We start from the raw sequence: 20,590 nt of genomic DNA, 5'->3' as shown, positions 1-20,590 counted from the left end.
TCGTAATCTTTTATTTGCGAGGATACGCTGATCACGTGATCGTACCACCCATCAGCCCTCCTTCCCTCCCCCTCACGTGGGGCCCCAGTAGTTGGGTGCTCTCTCGCCTCGGTTGTCGCTGACAGCCGTTCCCATCAGCAGAGGGGGGGGGGGTGTGTAGAGGGTCCTCCAGGACCTTAGGTTGGGTGGGTGTCGCTTCTCAGCCGACCGCCTCCGGAGTTGTTGATTGCTTTGCGTATTCAGCCTCGGCTTCCGTGGATTTGTTGCGCTCTGCTTCTTTCAGCTTCCGGAGCTTACATCCATCCGCCTAAAACATTCCCTCTCCGCATAAGGCGGATTTAGATTCAGGCCTCTCCGGTAGTCGTTGAGGGCTATGTTTACGGAAGTTTCTCTTCCGTAGGCGGAGATATTATATTTGTTTTTTTTTTTTTTTATTTCTCCCTTTTATTTTATTTCTTTCTTTTTGCCATGGAACTTGCGAGTTCATGTGGCCGTCCCGGGTTACTTCGTGTACCCCCCACTCCGGGTCATACAGCTCCGGGTGGTTTTAATTATTATAGTACCCCGGGACGTAAATATATGAATATATATACATATATGTATTTTTATAATATATTTTTATTTTCTTTTCTTTTTTGCCATGGAACTTGCGAGTTCATGTGGCCGTCCCGGGTTACTTCGTGTACCCCCCCACTCCGGGTCATACAGCTCCGGGTGGTTTTAATTATTATAGTCCCCGGGACGTAAATATATGAATATATATATACATATATATATTTTTTATATATATATTATTTTCATACAATCAACTTACCTGTCAGATATATACATAGCTAAGACTCCGTCGTCCCCGACAGAAATTCAAATTTCGCGGCACACGCTGCAGGTAGGTCAGGTGATCTACCGTCCTGCCCTGGGTGGCAGGATTAGGAACCATTCCTGTTTTCTATCATATTTTTTCTGTCGCTTGGAAATGTAACAACGTTTGCAGTTCCTCCTGACTTGATTTTGGATTTTCATCGCCATCGATCTTCTGGGCTATCTTTGCAGGGAAGTACTGGATCTTTGGTTCGGCATACGCATATTAATTTGTTTTTGATAACTTTGGCTTCGAAAATTTCGAAGAATTGTTTACGTGTAACTACCGAACTTTTGTTCGGTAGACAATCACATAGTTTGCAAGAAGGAAAATTTTAATATTTATTCATAATAACGTGTAGTAAATGTTAGAATTGATTGAGCTAACTTCCTTCTTGACGATGTAAGGAAAGAATAGTTACGCTTCCTTTAGAAGTTTATATAGCTCTCGTACTAACGAGCAGTTAGAGCATTAACATTACTAGTAGTGTATCCTCATCTCCTTCTTACTTCACAGAATCTTCAAATTCATATTGCAATTTGAAGACAAAGGAAGGTAGCTCTAAATACGAGCTATTGAAAGGTAAGAAGTTGATTTTACGTGTAGTGCAGTGGAGGGTGCGTTCTGTTCGGCTCTGTTTCGCTCCCAGGCCTAGACCTCTTCCAAGCTCACATACCCAGAGGAGAAGGAAAGTCGGAAACAAGCCTTACGGAGGTTATGGAGAATCCCCACCGATCAGGTCGTCCCCGCGGCAGGATCTGTAGATCGTCCCAGACTGCCAAGTTCGCCATTGAAAGGCGTCCTAATTAGTAGAGGGTGCGTTCGATTCGGCTCTGTCTCGCTCTCAGGCCTAGACCTCTTCCAAACTCACAAGCCCAGAGGAGAAAGGAAAGTCGAAAGCCTTACGGAGGTTATGGAGAATCCCCACCGATCGGGCGTTCCCTCGGCGGGATCTGTAAAACGTCCCAGACTGCCAGGGATAGCCATTGCAAAGGCAGCCTTTAAAAAGTGCGTCTGTTCTTCCGTTTCTTCATCTTACATCCGAAAAGACGAAGAATGTACATGTTAGAAGTTCGGACGATCTGGCTCGTTCTCTGAATAAGAGAACACTGACTCACTGAGCGAGAGGCTGAGAGCCAGCCAGCAAGCTAGCGCGAGCCACGTTCCAACAGCCAGCAGCGAGCCGCGTTCCAACAGACTAGCGCGAGCCGCGTTCCATCAGACTAGCGCGAGCCTCGTTCATACAGATAAACGCGAGCCGCGTTCCAGCAACGGAGTGAGAGCCGCGTTCCAGAACTTTTTCTTGGCGCAAGGCGCCTTCAAAGAGAAAACAGGCGGCTTAACTAAGGAACCTTATAGGAGAATGGCAATCAGAAGGATACTTCCATTGAACGTTTTCTGGCAAGAGGCTCGTATAACAAGACTAGAGGCGCTCGGATCTATTAGGGCGCACGGGACCTTCCACGCAAGCGGAACGTTCCAGGAGCGAGTCTCCTTTCTAGCCCGTGCGGAACATTCAGGCGCGCGGAACTATCCAGACGCTAGGCGCTAGGCGCAAGGATCCAGACGCCAGGCGTCAGAAGATTTCAAAAATCTTCATTAGAGAGAGAGGTCATCGCGAGACTCCTCTTTGAATTTTTAACTTGAACAACTTTCCCCTGGCAAATGTGCAAGATGTCGCACAGGCGCCCCCCCGGGCCCCCCCCGTTGCTTTTGTCAGAAGGATTCTGATACTAAGAGGAAGCCCCTTTTCATTATTCAGAAGACTCCTTTGTTAGGCAGTTCCTCTCAATGCGGACTCTCTCCTTCATCCATGCTCTTCCTCGTTTTTAGGAGGCAAGAGCTTTGGGCGTTTTTCTTAATAAGATCTCATCGATGTTTGGGTATGATGGCGGATAGAAAATATCTACTTCCTTCCGTAAACCCTAGTGATGAACAGGAATTCTGTCTCTTCCGCGATTTATGAAGAAATCACGAAGATTTAAAGAGTTCCTTGATTAACTTCGTTCCTTAAGGATATATATATATAATATATATATACTTTCTATCGTTCTATTAACGAAAAGAACGAAGATAGTAGAAGGTAGTAGAGTTTCTGCTGTATGAGAATACGATACGGTCAATTCATAAACACATACCGTAGTTACTTCTTTTTCTGTGCAACTCAATTACAAAGTATCCTTCTACGTCTTTCCTAGGAAGGACTACGCTTAAAGGGATTGTTAAGACTACACCTACTTAGCTTCTAGATTTATCGAAGTACATTGTTTCGCTTAAAATATGCTTAATAAGAACTTCCTGAAGTTCGATAATAATTTTATTAAATTCCTTTATTAATTGGAGTAGCTGGCAACTCTGGAAGAGTAAGCGGGGACTGCTTTCGCTGAGAGCCTGAGACCAACGCAGTACGCCTATGCCAGTTACTGTCAGTACCATGTAGGTGTCAGTCATGAGCGGTCGGGCGAATCTCTCTCTCTCCTGCGGGAGGGAATAAACTTTCCGTATCTCTCCCCTACAATCGCGGTCTTAACCTCGGATTGAGGGGATAATTAAGCTAACTAAATAAAATATTGTATGCCTTTTGCTAAGAAGCTTTCAATAAGAGAGTAGTACAACCTTTCAATGCTGTTTACCGTAGGTAACATTATTAAGGATTCTATCGCAGCAGAACATTATATTATTTCTAATGCTCTCAGGCTTACGAAAGCATAGCTTATTAGCGTACCTGCTCATACGAAGATGGATGAGTCGGATGGGAAACATTCTCTTTGGGACAGAACTTGTTTCCCTCCTGAATGGACTATACTACGCATATCCAAAAGTTTTTTGCCTACTAACGACGGAATTTAACATGTGAAAGGATGTCGGGTACCATAAAGGCACAGCTGTTCTGGCACATAACATAAAAAGAATTAGAAGAAAGCGCCAGTCTGGCGCAACGCGCCAGAAGTACCAACCTGGCGCAATGCTCCAGAAGCGCCAGCCTGGCGCAAAATTTGCGCCAGAAGCGCCAGCCTGGCGCAGTGAGCCAAGAGCACCATCCAAGATTTTCTCGTTTTAGCGAGTTTTATTAACCTAGGAGTCCAGTAGACTCTCGACACCAAGCTCGGTAACGGCAAGATTCGTTCCTGATTTCGTTACCCATTTAATCACTTAGGCCATTTCCATTTTTTTTTTTTTTTTTTTTTTTTTTTTTTTTCACGACTCTCATATCGCATAGAGCATCGAGAATCTTTTTTCGCTCCTATTCGCGTTAAACAAAGAGATCCTTCTCGATCGACGATAATAACTGTTAACATGTTTAACATTTATTGGGAAGAGTTGTGAGAAGACGAACAGGCTTCCTATAGACTGCTTCCTTTTCCTACTTCTCCCCCGATTGAAGATGACGTGGGAAAAGCTTCAAGGAAGATTATCTTGCCAGTACAAGAGCAACTGGCCTCTTTGGTGGGAGTGTTAGCGCCTCGTAGGAAGGACGTTGCGCTTCCAATCAAGAAGTCTCGTCCTCTCTCCCCTGCGAAGCGAGAGGCGTCATGCAGACGTGAAGCTTCCAAACATATCGCAGAGGCTTCGGTTTCGAGAGCGAGATCGGGAGAATTTCTTACGGAAGACACGTAACGCCAGAGAGACGTGAGACGTCGTCAAGACATGAATAGTCTTTTAAAGCTGCTTTTAGACGCGAGGCTCCAACCAAAATTTTGGCGCCAGTTAGGACGCCTTTTGAGAGCGAAGCGTCTTCCAGGCGCGAGGCGTCATCCAGACGTCAGCAGCCACACAAACGGGAGGCGTCAGCCAGGACGCTTGGCTGACTAGAAGCGTCATCCAAGCGGGAAGCGTCCATCCATTTATGGAGAAGAAGGCCTGGGCTGTTGGCGCCTTCCAGGGGAACTATTAAAGCTGGGGAAGAGGAAGGAATATCATTCCCTTAGCCCCTCTCCTTTTAGGAGTTTTGTCTCCCTCCAGAGGAAAGACGTACTGAATTTAGCAACGGAGACTCATCTAGACCCCGAGTTAGAAGTAAGCTCGGAGGAGGAGTTTCAAGGAAGAGAAGGACTGTCGAACTATAATGTTTTGACAGCCTTGCTTCTAGAGGAGTATGGAGACGACTTGACTCCTGCCTCTCCTCCTTCTCCGCGCTCTCTTTTCTCGAGTGCAAAGACGAAGAAATCTTCGTTTTTTTCTTAGAATGAAGCCCGCCATTTCGATGAAGAGGGCTCTTCAGTCTTTAGACTCTTGGATGAAGTTGAAGAAGGTGTTAGTTAGAACGGTCTTCTGCATGCCTCCAGCGAGACTAGCTGGTAAAAGAGGCATTTGATATCAGACGGGAGAGAATAGGGGTATTTCTCTTCCGTCTACGTCAGAAGCGGACTTTTCGACCTTAGTTGACGCTTCAGTAGACAAGGTTTGAACTCTGCCCGTATAACTTGGGGCATTTCAGAACTGGACCATCTCCTCAAGGGACTCTTTCATGTATTGGAAGTTTTCAACTTCTAGATTGGTCCCTTGGGGTGATGTCCAAGAAAGCCCATGATTCTGAAGGACTCGAACCAGAAGTCCTTCTGTGTATTTTGTCTTGTATAGACAAAGCGGTTCAGGATGGCTCGGTTGAGATCTCCTCTTTGTTTGGAGCAGGTCTTCTTAAAAAGAGGGGACAGTATATAGTGTCTTTTTAACCAAAGCGGTCTCCCACGCTCAGAGGGCAGCGCTTCTGTACTCGCCTTTGTCTGACTTTTTGTTCCCTTCTCAGTAGTGAAGGACATTTCTCGTTCATTAACTGAGAAGGCGACTCAAGACCTTCTGACACAGTCAGTAAGGAAGAAGAAACCTGCAGACAGCCCCAAGAACACTGTCATTGTCTGATGAGGAGAAAGACCGGGCCTACAACCTGACACAGATGCGCTAGATGCGAACATATAGGACAGATAAGAGTGTCCGATGTGGACATGCCAGACATCCTCGAGACTCTACCGAGCTCGAAGCTCCGGCAAGTGGGGAGGAGGCCACCCAGGCGCGAGGCGCCAGGCAGGAGCGAGCCGGCCAGGCGGCGAGGTACCAGCCAGCGGCGAAGCTCCAGGCAGGCGCAAGGCCGCCACTCCAACCTGCGCCGAGACGCCGCCAGGCGCGAAGCTCCAGGCAGGCGCAGGCGCCAGGCAGGCACAAAGCGCCAACCTGGCGCGAGACGCCAGCCAGCGGCGCGAGGCGCCAGGCAGGCACAAAGCGCCAACCTGGCGCGAGACGCCAGCCAGGCGCGAGGTGCAGCCAGCCGCGAAGCTCCAGGCAGGCGCAAGGCGCCACTCCAACAGGAGCTAGACGCCAGCCAGGCGCAAGGCGCCAGCCAGGCGCGAAGCTCCAGGCAGGTGCGAGGCGCCAGCCAGCACAACAAAGCGCCAGCCAGGCAGGCAGCAAGCCAGGCTCTAGGCGCGAATCTCCAGCTAAGACGCGAAGCGTCATCCAGATGCGAGGCGCCAGTCAAGCGAAAGGTACCAGACAAGCGCTAGGCGCCAACCAAGAGCGAAGCAACCAGCCAGGCGCGAGGTTCCTGCCAGGCTTCAGGCTTCAGTCGGGTGAGATCCATTTCAAGAAAGCCCTGGTCTTCTTTGAAACATGGAGATCTCCTAAGCACTTCATTAGTGACTTGATTCCTTCAAACAGCTGAGAATAAAAGCGCAGGAAGTGCGCGCTTTTGCAAATTCTTGTTCTTTACATAACAATATGTCATATAAGACATATTAGCTGTGTTGTACGGTAGAGGCACTCTGTGTTGACTTCACTTCACACAAAGGATGTCAGTTAACCTACGAGAGATCCTTCTCTTTTGGTTTATACGTTTCTGCGGATACGTTACTGGGATAAGGAGCCGACACTGATCCTTAACTTTGAGTTAAAGTTTTTTAACTTAGTGAAATTATTGGGGTTTTTGAAAGGAGTGTGGGGATAACTCTTTCCAATTTGAGCGCGAACCTCGTGTTAGGATCAGGTTGATCGGGATCGGTGTTGCGCTCCTTCATAAGGTGTATTGTCATATAAGTGGATCAGCACCCATTGACAAAGTCCTTTCAGGCTCTGCCGAGTAAGTGGATAAGACCCCTTCGGCAGACCCACAAGAACTCTTGGCCATAGATCACATATCTCGCTAAAGTTTCTTGAGGTGATGCAGACTACTGGGCAAACACCCACGAAGTCTACCACCTATCAGGTAGGAACCAAGGTTTTATTTATACCTACAACATATGTTGTTTACCTGTCTATTCCCATATTGAGTAAGCTGTCTCTTACCCTACCCCCACCGAAGGGTGCCAAATCAGCTATGTATATATCTGACAGGTAAGTTGATTGTATGAAAATGATATTGTTATGATACAATAAAGTTTCATACATACTTACTGGCAGATATATCGATTAGGGCCCACCCAGCCTCCCCGCAAGGAGACAGGTGGAAGAGAAAAAATATGATAGAAAACAGGAATGGTTCCTAATCCTGCCACCCAGGGCAGGACGGTAGAATCACCTGACCTACCTGCAGCGCTTGTGCCGCGAAATTTTGAATTTCTGTCGGGACGACGGAGTCTTAGCTATGTATATATCTGCCAGGTAAGTATGTATGAAACTTTATTGTATCATAACAATATCATTTTTTACTCGAAATTGACACATTCCTTGCATTACAGACAGAGCAGTCTGTTAAGCATGCTGCACTCTCCACCCTCAAGGTCTGGGTTGGAGGTTTTGGACAGAACGTAGGGGTAGCTAAGCCTTTTTATGCTACCTCAAGATATGGCAGCCTCTCCAGCCGGGAAAGAAAGCTGCCGGATACGTTGACCCAAAAGTCGCAGCACCAATTATCAAATAAATTCAAGATTCAGTTATGGAACAGCAAGAGGCAGAATTGCCAGACCTTGGTTTGGAAGAAGTCTCACTTGAACTAGTGAGGATTTGCCCATTACACTAGATATGGTTACAGGTAACAGTGTTAATGAGGCTAGCCTAGTTGGTCACCGGGGTCTTTCCTCGAGTGACTCTGATTCTTCCTCTCCCTTTACTCCAAATTCCTTCATGGGTTTCACAGGAGGTTTGCCCCCTCCCAGGTCGCATTCCTTCTCTGTGATTCCTAGATTAAAGAGAAAACCTTCGGGTAAAACCTTGCTTAAAAAAGCCTGCAAAGACAACAAAGCCAAGGCCTGGGCAGGTGCCAAAGGGAGGTTTCAATACATAATTGAAACCTAGGATGAGATCCAAGGCCTCAAGGAGAGAAACTCTTCCCATTTGCCCTCAAGTCCATCCCTGCAACGTCTAGAGGTCGGATACCTCATAAGGTACCGTAGGGAGGGCTGGAAGGTTCCCCTTTAGTCGGCAAAGACCTGTTCAACACGAATATTTTAAATCAGGCCAGTAGTCTTGCTAGCTTAGTCAGTTCAGTCGCAGCAAGGTTTGAAAGGGTGTTTTTAAACGTTTACGTGCACAGGACTCCCTGATTGCAGGTCTCAGACAGGAGTCGGCAGTTCCGGCACCTCCTAGTAATTTGGTGCAAGGTCAGAGCATGCCTGACGGGTCCACGTTCCCTCCGTTCCACCCTGGTGATTTTTGGAGGGTAGTGAACTTCGCTCCGTTTGTCAGCGGGATGTTGACTGTAGAAGGTTGTGGTACACATAGACTCGAGGATTTAGAGTTATTTCCCGAAAGGTTATGGCCACCATTTATAGCTTATGTTAGGCTTATGGAGGCAGCTTCGATTAGAAAAGGACAAGGTCTCCAAGGGAGGACTGTTATCCCTTTCTAGCAATCAGGCCTCATCAAGTATAGATATGGAGCCTAGAAGGGGATCTGCTCAAAATACTAAGGTAACAACATGACGGGAACTCCTTACCTTTTACATCAAAGGTATGCAGGATTACCCTTCAGGCAGTGTTACTCGGGAAGAGCCCCAGCTTAGCGAGACAGATTTCCACATCATTGCTACCCCCAAGATAGAGAGAGTTTGTGGGGAAGTTTGCTGGCTACATTCTCGGCAGGCAAGCTTAAGCCAAACTGTGCAATCAACTTGTTTAGTGAGCGCCTCTGTCAGACGCACTGATCCAAGCCGGATTTGATGCTAGGACACGTCTTGCAAGGTCTCTTAACTCTCTAGTTGATTGACGGAGCCGGCGGTTCTGGATTATGCTTCATGAACCGCTGTATAAGGTCATTGCGGAGTAGTTACTTTTAAGCATGCAATGTGCCTCGTACGGCTTTGCGGTTAACTAAAGAGAAATGGCAAGAAGGCATGTTTCTATCCGAGGCTACGATCGCACGAACCCAACAGCTTCTGGCTTCCTCAATCTGGGGTGTTGCAGATCTCTTCCAGCTTCGGCAGTAAACGAGGTTCAGAATGAGGCATCACATTTTAATAACAAGCATCAGATTGCGTTGGGGCATCCCTTTCAAAAGGATATTAAGAGTCTTCTTCCTCCAGTTTTAGGACTAGGAAAAGTCAAAGAAGGTACCAACCTTTCCAAGTTCCGCAACAGCACCCTGTGCTATAAGCTGTACTAATTCAGCAAGTTCACCAACCTTCATCTTCTAAGACTCAGCCTCGGCAACAGCCTCAATTTGTCTCCCTTTCGCCGTCGGCTAGCCAACAGGTTCCCCCTTTCGTCAGAGTGGAGGAACCGGAGCCCAAGGGCGAGCTAGAGGTGTATGGTCAGGAAAGGAAACCCGACCCTCATCATCTCAATGAAGTTCCTCAAATAGGAGGCAGGCTGTATCTCTTTAAACATCGTTGGGAGTTCAGCAGCTGGGCGAAAACATAGTATCTATCTATCAGCATCCAACCCAAGGGTTGATGGATTACCCCAGGGACCTTCTCCAGAAGGGAGCAGTCTCCAGGACAAAGAACTTAAAATTTCAAAGTCGTCTATTCAGTGTCCCAAGAAAGGGACCGACCAAAGGAGGGTGATCTTAGACTTGTCCCGTTTTAAACTTGTACATTCCTTGCGACAAGTTCTAAAGGCTGACCATCTCTCAGGTACGGGCCTTACTTCCCCGTGGGGGCGTCACCCACCTCTATAGGGTGCTTACAGCACGCCTATTATCATGTCCCGACGGCTCAGCACTCCCATCCATTCCTGGGCTTCAAACTAGTAAAACGAAGCTTATTCCTTCAAGGTGATGTGATGGCCCTTTGGGCTGAAATATAGCCCAAAGGGTTTTCACGGAACTGGCGGAGGTAGTGGTGCAGGAGCTAAGGTCTCAGGTTTTATTGGTAGTATGGCGTACCTAAACGACTGGCTAATCTGGGAGATGGTCAAAGACAAGTTTATGAAAAAGCCAACCCCCCATGGATGGGGTCATATCTTTTCCTGGAATATATAGGGTTCAAGATCAACAGGGACCAAGTCCCGATTGCCCCAGAATCCAAGTTCCAGTGGCTAGGTTTCCATTGGGCTTGGATTCACACAACCTTTCCATTCCATCAGGGAAGGGGATGCCAAGGTAACAAGCCAATTCTTAAAATGCAAAAAAGGCTTCGAGAAGGAATCAGGAGACGATCCTAGGCTCGCTCCAATTTGCGTCAGTCGCAGACGTTCTGTTGAAAGCCAAGCTCAAGGACATCAATCGAGTTTGACGTTCAAGGCCAATGCCAAGTATCGCGACAAGTTCGCCGGGTACCTCTGATTCCCAAGGAACGTCTACGTCCATGGGCAATAGCCGAAAACCTAGCCAAAGAGTTACAGTTGCCAGTTCCCTCCCCCGTCCCTACTGATGCATACAGTCGCATCACTATCAGGTTGGGGAGGTTATTCACAGCACGACAAGGTTCAGGGAACTTGGTCACCTCAGTTCCAAAAGCTTACATCAACATCCTGGAAGCTATGGCAGTGTTTCTGACCTTAAAGAAGCTCCGTCCTCCGGAGGAGACTCATATCAGATTGGCTCTCGACAGTGCAGTAGTGATACATGGTATAAACAGAGGTGGTCCAAGTCAGTCATGTGAACCACAGGGTGATAGCAATTTTTTCTCTAACTGACAAGAACACCTGGCATCTATCGGCTACCCATCTGGCAGGAGTCCACAATGTAGTAGCAGACGCATTGTCCCGGTCAGTCCCCCTGGAGCCAGAATGGTCACTGGACCAGGAATCCTTCGAGCGGGTTTTGTTTGTAGGAAGAGTACCGGGTCTGAAAGTAGATATGTTCGCTACAGGGGCAAACCACAAGCTGCCTTGTTACGTAGCCCAAAGTATGGACCCTCTAGCATACGCTACGGACGCCCTGAGTATAGATTGGAACCAGTGGAGGGAGGTTTATTTATTCCCTCCAGTGGCAACCCTTCTCCTGAAGGTGTTGCCACAAGTTGAAAATCCATGCAAAAGGTCAGGTTGGCTCTCATAGCTCCTTACTGGCCCAAGAACAATTGGTTTCTCCTTCTCCTAGAACTAGGTCTTCATCCTCACCCTCTCCCGGGCTTGAGGCTGATGCAACAAGTTCAATCGGTGACTGTGTCTGATTCCTCAGGTCTTCACAAAACCCTATCTTTATGGATTTCATGAAGTTTGCAGGTAGGAGGGTAGGGGACATTGATCCACAGAAGATTTCTGTTCTTGGAGTCAGACAAAAGAGAATCTACACTTCGCCAGTTATGATTCAGCAGTTAAACAATTGCCTACATTTCTCAGGAAATCAATGTCAAAGTAATGACAATGAACGTGACTATAACATTCTTCAGGCCTTTATTCGAACAAGGCTTGCAGTTGCCACAATAAAAACCAACCACTAAGTTAGCTCCGAAAAAAAATTTTCTTCTCGGGTTTGGTATAAATCTAAACTGAGTCTTATTTCACCTCAATCCCAAGGGCTTGTGCATGCCTGCGGCCCATTCAAAGGCTGTCGTCAGTGTCATGGTTTCTTAACGATGGTCTCAGGTTAGACTCTAAAACAGACAACTTCAAATGTGATTGCCAAACCCTTTTGCGTAAGGCACTGTTTTTATTAAGTCTGGCTTCAGGTGCCAGAACATCGGAGAATGTCATCTTTATCTAGTGGCCAAGGCATATAGAATTCCTTCCCTCGGGTTACGTGTTGCTTTCACCAAATAATTATTTTATGGCTAAGAATGAGAACCCTTTGGTAAGGCGATCCCCCTGGAAGGTTGTTCCGCTTCCGCAACATCCATCTTTATGTACTGTTAAAACCCCTAAGGACTATTTATCTAGCACATCTACCTTTTCCGAAGGCCCCCCCCCCCTCCTTTTCATGTGGGGGCGGTGGTGGTACCATATCCCTAAAGGGCATTACGCAGCAATTTTTGTATTTTACCAAGGAAGTCAGCCCAGGGTCCTTTCCCAAAGCGCGTGCTATTCGGGCTATAACAACTTCTGTAAATTTCTTCAAATATATGAACTTTGATGATCTGAAGAAAATATACTGGTCGGCAGTCGCACTGGGTTTTCCAAAGCTTTACCTTAAGTCCTTGGAGGATCTTAAATATCAGGCAATAGCTGTAGGAGGTCAGTGTCCTCCTTGCAACATCAATATAGTACTGTCCCTTGTGTCATATGAATATTTTCATTATGCCAGTTTTATTAACATCCTACCTATCGCAGCAAATCTCTTTGCTATTTCACTTGGTCTATGGTGTTAGTTTATACAATTTAATATTCTGTTTCATTTCAGAGTGATGTAGCTTGGTGTTTCTCTGGTACAATTTCACGGGAGCGACACGGCTGAGCCCAGAAAAGGGATTTTTTGACGTAGGAAAAATCTATTTCTGGGCGAGGAAGCCGTGTCGCCCAGTGAAATCCCCCCCCTGTTTTTTTTTCCCCGCCCCTCCCCTTGCAGTGCACCAAGCTTCATTGCTATCGATAAGTATGACGTCACAGCCGCCTTCACGGGGTAGCTAGGTGTGACCTATGGGTCGGCTCCCCGTATTTAGGGTCTTTTGATGAGGAAAAGGCTAATTGGAGGGGTTGCTGTGGTAGTGTTTTAACACTCGCCCCAAGTTTTATACCGACACCTTTTATATAGGTGAGCGAGTCAGAGGCTTCTGACATGTCCATTTAGCAGTTTCTCTGGTATTATAGCAATATTTTACTAGAAATAGTGCTAAAGCAGACATATTTCACTGGGCGACACGGCTTCCTCGCCCAGAAATAGATTTTTCCTACGTCAAAATCCCTTTTATCTATCACATAAAATAAAATAAAAAAACAAATTCTATTTAATGGTAAATATGTATTTAAAATCCTTCAAAATTACTTGAGTCATCGTCACTTGAAGTAAACAATTCATCAAACATTAACTTGAGTGGTAGTTTGTACATACATATATACGTAGGCTGTTATGCAACGTTAGTTAGCGCTTTATTTGTTTACATTACTACACTCGAGTAACGTATCTCTCGTTTTGTCATTTCTAATAATCTTTTATATGTTACACAGATTTGTTAATATACCGAATATATTTCCTGTATTTCATATGCTAAGTAGAGCAACATATGTACCGTAATAACATTCAGGTTATTTTATATGATACGTTTTACCCTGCTGCTTATATTGAGCGTCTGGTTGGCCTCGAACATTTTAATAGGTCGAACTAATGATAACCCGATATTAGTTAAAATCATAAAAGTTTACTCAGAATAGGGGGGTCGACTTATCTTCCGGTCGACTTATACGCCGAAATATACGGTACTTGCAGTATGCTGTAAAACAGTACGTATAAGGTAATGGTATTACAACATTTACATAGAAACAAGGGAAAGATGTTGCAGCATTTCATGTATTTTTTTTGTGGCAAAATCAGAAGTACATGTATTAAAAAAAAATTTGCTTAATTCTTGGAAAATAATTATTACTATTTTGTAGTAAAAAGTATTTTATTGAAAGCTTGTTGATTGTGAACTATATTGGTATGAGTGGTGTAAGATGATACACTAAAAATATAGAATTTTAAGATGTGTTAAATGGTCAGTGAAAACTATCCTAAAACTTTTTCAGTGTTCCTGTGATGTTGTTAAGATTGTTTTTTCAGCATTGACTTGGTACAGTCACAAATTCGTATTGCTGAAGGTATGACCCTACCAGAATTAGGAATGACTCAGGCTAACATCACAGCTCAAGGATGCGCTATCCAGTGTCGTGTTACAACGGAGGATCCTGCTAAGGGATTCCAGCCAGATACTGGTAGATTAGAGGTTAGAAATATTTTTAAACCTTCTTTGTAGTAATAAATGTACGTAGTGTACTCGGCCGTCAATATTTTAGAACTTTAATCCAAAGTAGTGCAAACAATATACTGAGTTTTTAAAATATGAAAATATTTTTTTCATATGAACCAGTCAATTATATGTATGCCCACATTTACAGTCACAAATGCCCCCACACAGAAGTTTGTGTGACAAGCAGTAGTAGCATGGTAATTTAGTGATGCATGTGCCCATAGCTCAAAACCTTTTATAGATCCTTATGTGATCATACCTGCCTATTAAGGGATAAGTCAGGGAAGAGAAGCGTGACGTTTACTCACTCCCATTGTTGCATTTGTCTGGCATTGTACTATATAGGTTGCTGCAGTTTGATCTGCTGTAGAGATTGCAGGTAAATGTAAGGGATAAAAGTTTGGCTATAAGCAGTGCTGGTATTTGAGGCCAAAGGGCTAACATGACTCTGGTCTGAGCAGGAGATATCTGGTTCTGGCAGGCACATTGGAGATGTGGTCCTTTATCAGCCATAATTAAGCATCACTGTGCAACTGGGACCTTTTATGCTCACTTTGAATATGCCTTGTATCAATTGCAACAGCAGGAACAGATAGTATTTTAGGGCAAACAAATGGTCTCTTTCAATATATTGGTTATACAGGTATTACAAGGCCAACCTAATAGGTCAAAACATCTTCCCTGGCACTTATTACCACACTAGGGTAATCACTGACAATAATAAAGTTAATAGTACAGCACCATCAACATTTTCAACAAATTATGATTTATGTGCAGTTTAATTCCTCAGTATGGAATAAGCAATTAAAAGATGAAGAGTTCAATGAGGAAAATGAGAATAAGGATATAAAAATATGCTTAATAAAGGCAAAACAGCAAGGCTTGATTAACCCTCTTACGCCGAAGTGGTAAAAAAAAAAATTGTCTCCCGTGTGCCGGAGGTGTTTCAGAGTGAGTGCGGAAGCGGAAAAAATATTTTTTTCAAAAAATCACAGCGTGCTTAGTTTTCAAGATTAAGAGTTCATTTTTGGCTCCTTTTTTTGTCATTGGCTGAAAGTTTAGTATGCTAAAACCATCAGAAATGAAAAAAATTTATCATTATATCATATATAAATAATGTGATATATGATAGCGCAAAAACGAAATTTCATATATAATTGTATTCAAATCGCGCTGTGCGCAAAACGGTTAAAGGTAACAAGTTACTTTTTTTCGTTGTAATGTACACTAAATAGCAATTATTTTGGTATATAACACATTGTAAAATGATAAAAGCAACACAGAGAAAATATTATCACAAAATAATGCATGAATTCGTAACGCGCGGACGTAACAGATAAAGTTTTTTCAAAATATTCACCATAAATCTAAATATTTCTCAGAGACTTCCAATTTCTTTCAAAATGAAGACAAATGATTGAATATTACTATACTGTAAGAGTATTAGCTTACAATTGCAGTTTTCGACCATATCTGACGAGTTAAAGTTGACTGAATGTCGAATTTTTTTATATATATTTTTTATATGCAATTATTTTGGAAATAAGAAAAGCTGCAACCTTCAAATCTTTTTCCTTTTATTCTACATGAAATTGCGCACATTTACATATATAAAACTCTATGAAATGCCTAATATGAAACTGAGCAAATATTCCGAGAATGGTACGTACGCATTTCGGAGATTTGTGGCGGAGAATTCGCGCGCGGAGGGAAGGAAAGATTTTCTTTTAAATTCACCATAAATCTAAATATTTTGCTAGAGACTTCGAATTTGTTTCAAGATGAAGATAAATGACTGAATATTACTAGAATGTAAGAGTTTTAGCTTACAATTGCGTTTTTCGACCATTTCGGTAGAGTCAAAGTTGACCGAACGTGGTTTGTTTTCTATTTATCGTGATTTATATGCAAATATTTCAAAAATGAGAAAAGCTACAACCTACAATTATTTTTTTTTGTATTCTACATGAAATTGCGCACATTTTCATATATAAAACTTTATGTAACGGCTAATTTAAAATGGTGCAAACATTACCACAATCGCACGTATGATTTTTTCGGAAGTGTTACCGCGCTGACGTAAAGAAAATGTTATTTTTTTCATAAATTCACCATAAATGGAAATATTGTGCTTGAGACTTCCAATTTGCTGCAAAATGAAGGTAAATGCATGAATATTACTAGAATATAAGCAATTTAGCTTACAATTGCGTTTTTCGACCATTTCGGTAGTCAAAGTTGACCGAAGGTTGAAATTTTGGCAATTATTGTTATTTATATGAAAATATCTCAAAACTGATAAAAGATACTAAACCAACCATAGGTTGTTTTAGTTTTTAGTTTATTGTGCATGAAAGGTGCGGCACAATTTCCAATATAAAATAAAACTTTTATGTAAACGGGTTAATTTTAAAAGAATGGTTGCAATGCAAACATTACCAACAATCGCATGTATGATTTTTTTCGGAAGAGTTACCGCGCGGACGTAAGGAAAAAGTTTTTTCATAAATTCACCATAAATCGAAATATTGTGCTAGAGACTTCCAATTAGTTGCAAAATTAAGGTAAATGATTGAATATTACTAAAATATAAGAGTTTTAGCTTACAATTGCGTTTGTTCCGACACGAGATACAAACCTTTCGGTCCTTTTACAATAGGAAGGTTACTAGCGGCAGCTGGATAGGTCGTAAGCTTTCGAACAAGGGGTTCGGTAGTTAACTGCTTGTCCGACAGGCGCGCGCGACTGGGAGATAAACAACCACTTTTGCTTTCGGCCTGCTGGCGTGTAGACGTGTATATCATCGCTCTCTGCCCGCTTCATCGTCGTTGCTTTCGCATGGTTGTGTTTTTCTTTTTCTATTTATCTAGTGAAACTGAATTGTAAGTACAATCATTTCATCTTTATTTCCATTGAATTCAATTGTGAATTAAAGGATCTTGGTTTCACCACGCACTCCGATTACCCGAGTGCCGGGACTGAAGGGTGTAAGTGCGGGAATTCATATTTCCCAGAAATGATCCTCGTATTGTGTATGCTCGGTGCCGAGGGCGGGAGAGCGCTCGCTCCGAGCCTTATATTTTGGTTGGAAATGTGTAGATGAAAATCGTAAGTAAGTACCCTTTTCATTTATTTTTTTTTTTGACCTGTGTGCTCGTTGGCGAGCGAATGCGCTCAGCACGAAAACTTATTCTGTATGGAAGTGGAATCGCAAGTACAGTATTCTTTTTCATTTTCATATATTTAATTTGATTGTATCAATACTCATTTTGGATCAGTTTCCGCTCTTACCTGGAAATTGATCCTTTCCCCTTTTTATTTGAATGAAAGTGAATCGCAAGTGCAGTATTCTTTTTCATTTTCATATTTTATTGGGATTGCATTATTTACTTGGATCAATGTTTCCGCTCTTACCCGGGAATTGATCCTTCCCCCTTTTTATTTTGTATGAAGTGAAATTGCAAGCGCAGTATTCTTTTTCATTTTCATATATATTTTGATTGCATCAATTCATCATGGATCAAGGTTTCCGTTCATAATCGGGAATGGATCCTTTTCCCCTTGCGCTCGGTACCGAGGGCGCAAATGCGCTCGATCCGAGCCCTTATTCATTGTGAAGTGAAATCGTAATGCAAGATTCTTTGTCATTTTATTCCTTTTATTATTGATTGCATCAATATTTATTTTGGTTCAAGTTCCGCTGAGTCAGGGAATTGATCCTTATGCCCTTGCATTCGGTGCCGAGGGCACGATTGCTCTCGGGCTCTTTATTATTGTTGTTTTGGGTACATGGGTGCTATGCGGGGGTGGGGAACGAGAACACCCCCCCCCCCCCCTCCGTTCAGCTCCCACAGATGGCCCTTCCCCTTCGGGGGGGGTGGTTATCTGGGTCCTCCTCGCCCGAGCCGTCGAGCGCGGGGGAGGGCGCTCGGTGCCCCGATGTACAATTGTATTCGGGGTCTTCCGCTCGTTCGGTGTGGGGCTCGCCCCCCCGCGCGAGGGGACTTCCCCCCCCCCGCTAATCACTATTACTGTTATTTCCGCTGGTGCTACTGCCACGAGGGTGGACCTTGGTGAGGTATGGGCGTCCGTCGATCTGCAGGGCGTGCCTAGTGTCCAGGGGCTGCTGTTCTATGTCTGGGCCTGCTGCGGTCACCCATGGAGCGGTGACCATGACAACGATTTCAACTACAGGTGACGCAGTCTCTCCTCACCTGTTGTACTCGCCTCACGTGGTAACAGTCTTGCCTACAGCCGCTGTGAAGTGCCGTTCGCTGTACCGAGAGGGGGGCGTGCCGCCGCCGCTCGTGGTTGCCGCGCTGCCGCGACCACACTCCCACTGCCCTAGAGCTCGCCCCTGGACCTGCCGCCGGTACCAGGATGTTGCTGGCTGCTGCTCCACCTCTTGTGTTACCGGTGCTGCCTGCCGTACCTGCCGATTCTGTGCTGACAGTCCCTTCAGTTGCTGTGCTAGCTGTCCCTGCCGTTGCTGTGCTAGCTGTCCCTGCGTTGCTGGCTGGTGTCCCTGCCGATGCTGTGCTGGCTGTGCCTGCTGTTCCTGAGATGCCCATACCTGCTGACGTCGTCCCTGTTCATGGTGGTACTGCCCCAGACTTTGGTCTGTCTGTACAGGTGCGTCCGGGCCCTGTGGCTTCGGCTACAGCAGCCCCGGCTCCGCCCTGGATGGCAGATCTTACGTCTGTCCTGAGGAAGCTGACGAAGAAGAGGAGGAAGGTGTCGTCGTTGTCGTCTTCATCTTCTTCATCGTCGTCGGCTGCCGCCTCTTCCCCTTTGACTTCTAAGGCTTCACAGCCGAGGAAGAAGAAGGTTGCCTCCTCCCTCCTAAGAAGTCTCCCTCGGGAGCTTCTCGGGACCCATCTCACCTCGGTGGGACGGGAGGGTTCCTTCCGCTGGTCCTCCTGCTCCTTCGGGAGCGGGGCCCGTCTCTTCTTCCGCAAGGAAGAAGACTACGGGGACCAGAGGGGTACCGGCTAACACCGGTACTTCCTCGCCTGGTGTCAGGGGCTCTGCCACTACACCAGGTTCCGTCTCGGCCTCTCGTCTGCGAGAGATACCGAGTGTACCGTCACCTACCAGTGACCGTGCAGCCAAGAATCAGGCGCCAGAGCTCGCTCGGCGCCAGGTTCACGGCACGGAGCGGAAGGCTGGTGAGAGCCGCTCAGGCGCCTCCCACTAGGCCAGCTCTCGCTCTCACGGCGATCAGCTGGCTACCCGGGCTAATGTGACGGTCTCTGACCGGCCACGTGCCGAGGTTGGGAAGAGGTCCTCCCGATCGCCGGTGCCAGCCGTCAGTGTGACACTCCGTGAGGACTGGCACCGGTCTCACCGTGACAGTGGTCTTTGCAGGTAGCCCGACCGTCGCTCCCATAGGGAACGTGCGGGTACGGTAACCAGCAGCAGTTCCCCTGACACACGAGATCGGGGTCACTGTTCTCGGTCCAGCCGTTCTCCCCAGGGAAACGACTCGACTAGGCCTGCAGCTCGATCCCCACCACGGGTTGGCGATCGCCTGCAGCCCTCCAAGCCCGCTGGTTCAGCCAGCGAGCGAAGGGGAGCGTCAGGTCTTCCTCTCCCGTGCCTTCAACTTCCTCGGTTTACACCGGGAAGAGCGAGGCACAGCGCAGTGATCGTGCGGGGCGCGCCCCGCACGATCCCGTCACGACGCCGTATGTACCAGGCACGATCTTCGGACCGACCAGGACGTACACGCAAGTGGCAGGAGGAGACCGAGAGGGCTGTCGCTGTTCCCCCTCCTTAAGGGGGAGGTTCTCGGAATATGCTCTTGTTCGAAAGGCTTAATGGTCCTACTCTGCAAGATGCTGTGACTTCCGAGATCCAGAGGAACTTTGCCGAGGTTATGGCGCTGATTCGTCAGCACAACGACCTCTGGGAAGGATCGCCGCTCCCACCAGCAGAGCCCACGTCTCGGCTCGAGTCGTTTTGGGGCCCGAGAGGGAACACAAACCGACGGTGGGTCTGCCGCGATCGGAGCTTGCCGACTGAGTTGAACCAGGTAGTCTCTCGTCTCCGGACAAGAAGGCTCTCTCAGTTCTGGCCGGTCGAACAAGCTACTTCCACCTCCTCTACTGCGACAGCGGCGTTTCTACGTGTCTTCGGACACCATATTTGAATACCCCTTCGGTCCTCCTGAGAGGTTTCGACCTCGACGAGGACTGAAATGAGTCGGAGGACGGTATCGGCTCTCTCCTGTCAGGTGTAGATCAGCCCCACCCAGACAACGTTCACAGTGGCGGCAGACCCTTACCTACAGTATGAGTTCGTAACCCTCCTCGGGAAAACGTTTTCTCCTGACGATACGTTTTCCCTGTTCTTCTCCAACTGCTAGTTCTGCTGGGAAGGCGAGCGAGTATCCAGTTCCTCCCCCATTCCCTCTCTCCTTACGGCTACGAGGGAAAGGGGATGGATCCTACAGAGATTTCTCTGTAAGATCCCACGTTAGGGACTGCGCTACCGGGGGGACCTTCGGGTCCTACCTGACGTAAGCCCCAGTCGTTGAG

General features: G+C 46.1%; 1 protein-coding gene across 8 annotated transcripts in view; it reads left to right on the top strand.

Annotated features, from left to right (window-relative positions):
- LOC135196132 (pyruvate carboxylase, mitochondrial-like) overlaps nt 1–20,590 on the top strand; it is a 132,829-nt gene that overhangs the window by 93,661 nt on the left and 18,578 nt on the right. For all 8 annotated transcript variants that reach the window (XM_064222660.1, XM_064222657.1, XM_064222659.1 and 5 more), the window contains one exon: nt 13,865–14,027. In XM_064222660.1, the coding sequence (XP_064078730.1) occupies nt 13,865–14,027 (163 nt within the window). The remainder of the gene's footprint in view (nt 1–13,864; nt 14,028–20,590) is intronic.

This window comes from Macrobrachium nipponense, chromosome 17, assembly GCF_015104395.2.
Source record: "Macrobrachium nipponense isolate FS-2020 chromosome 17, ASM1510439v2, whole genome shotgun sequence".
NCBI lineage: Eukaryota > Metazoa > Arthropoda > Malacostraca > Decapoda > Palaemonidae > Macrobrachium > Macrobrachium nipponense.
This window is presented reverse-complemented; position numbering and strand designations above follow the sequence as displayed.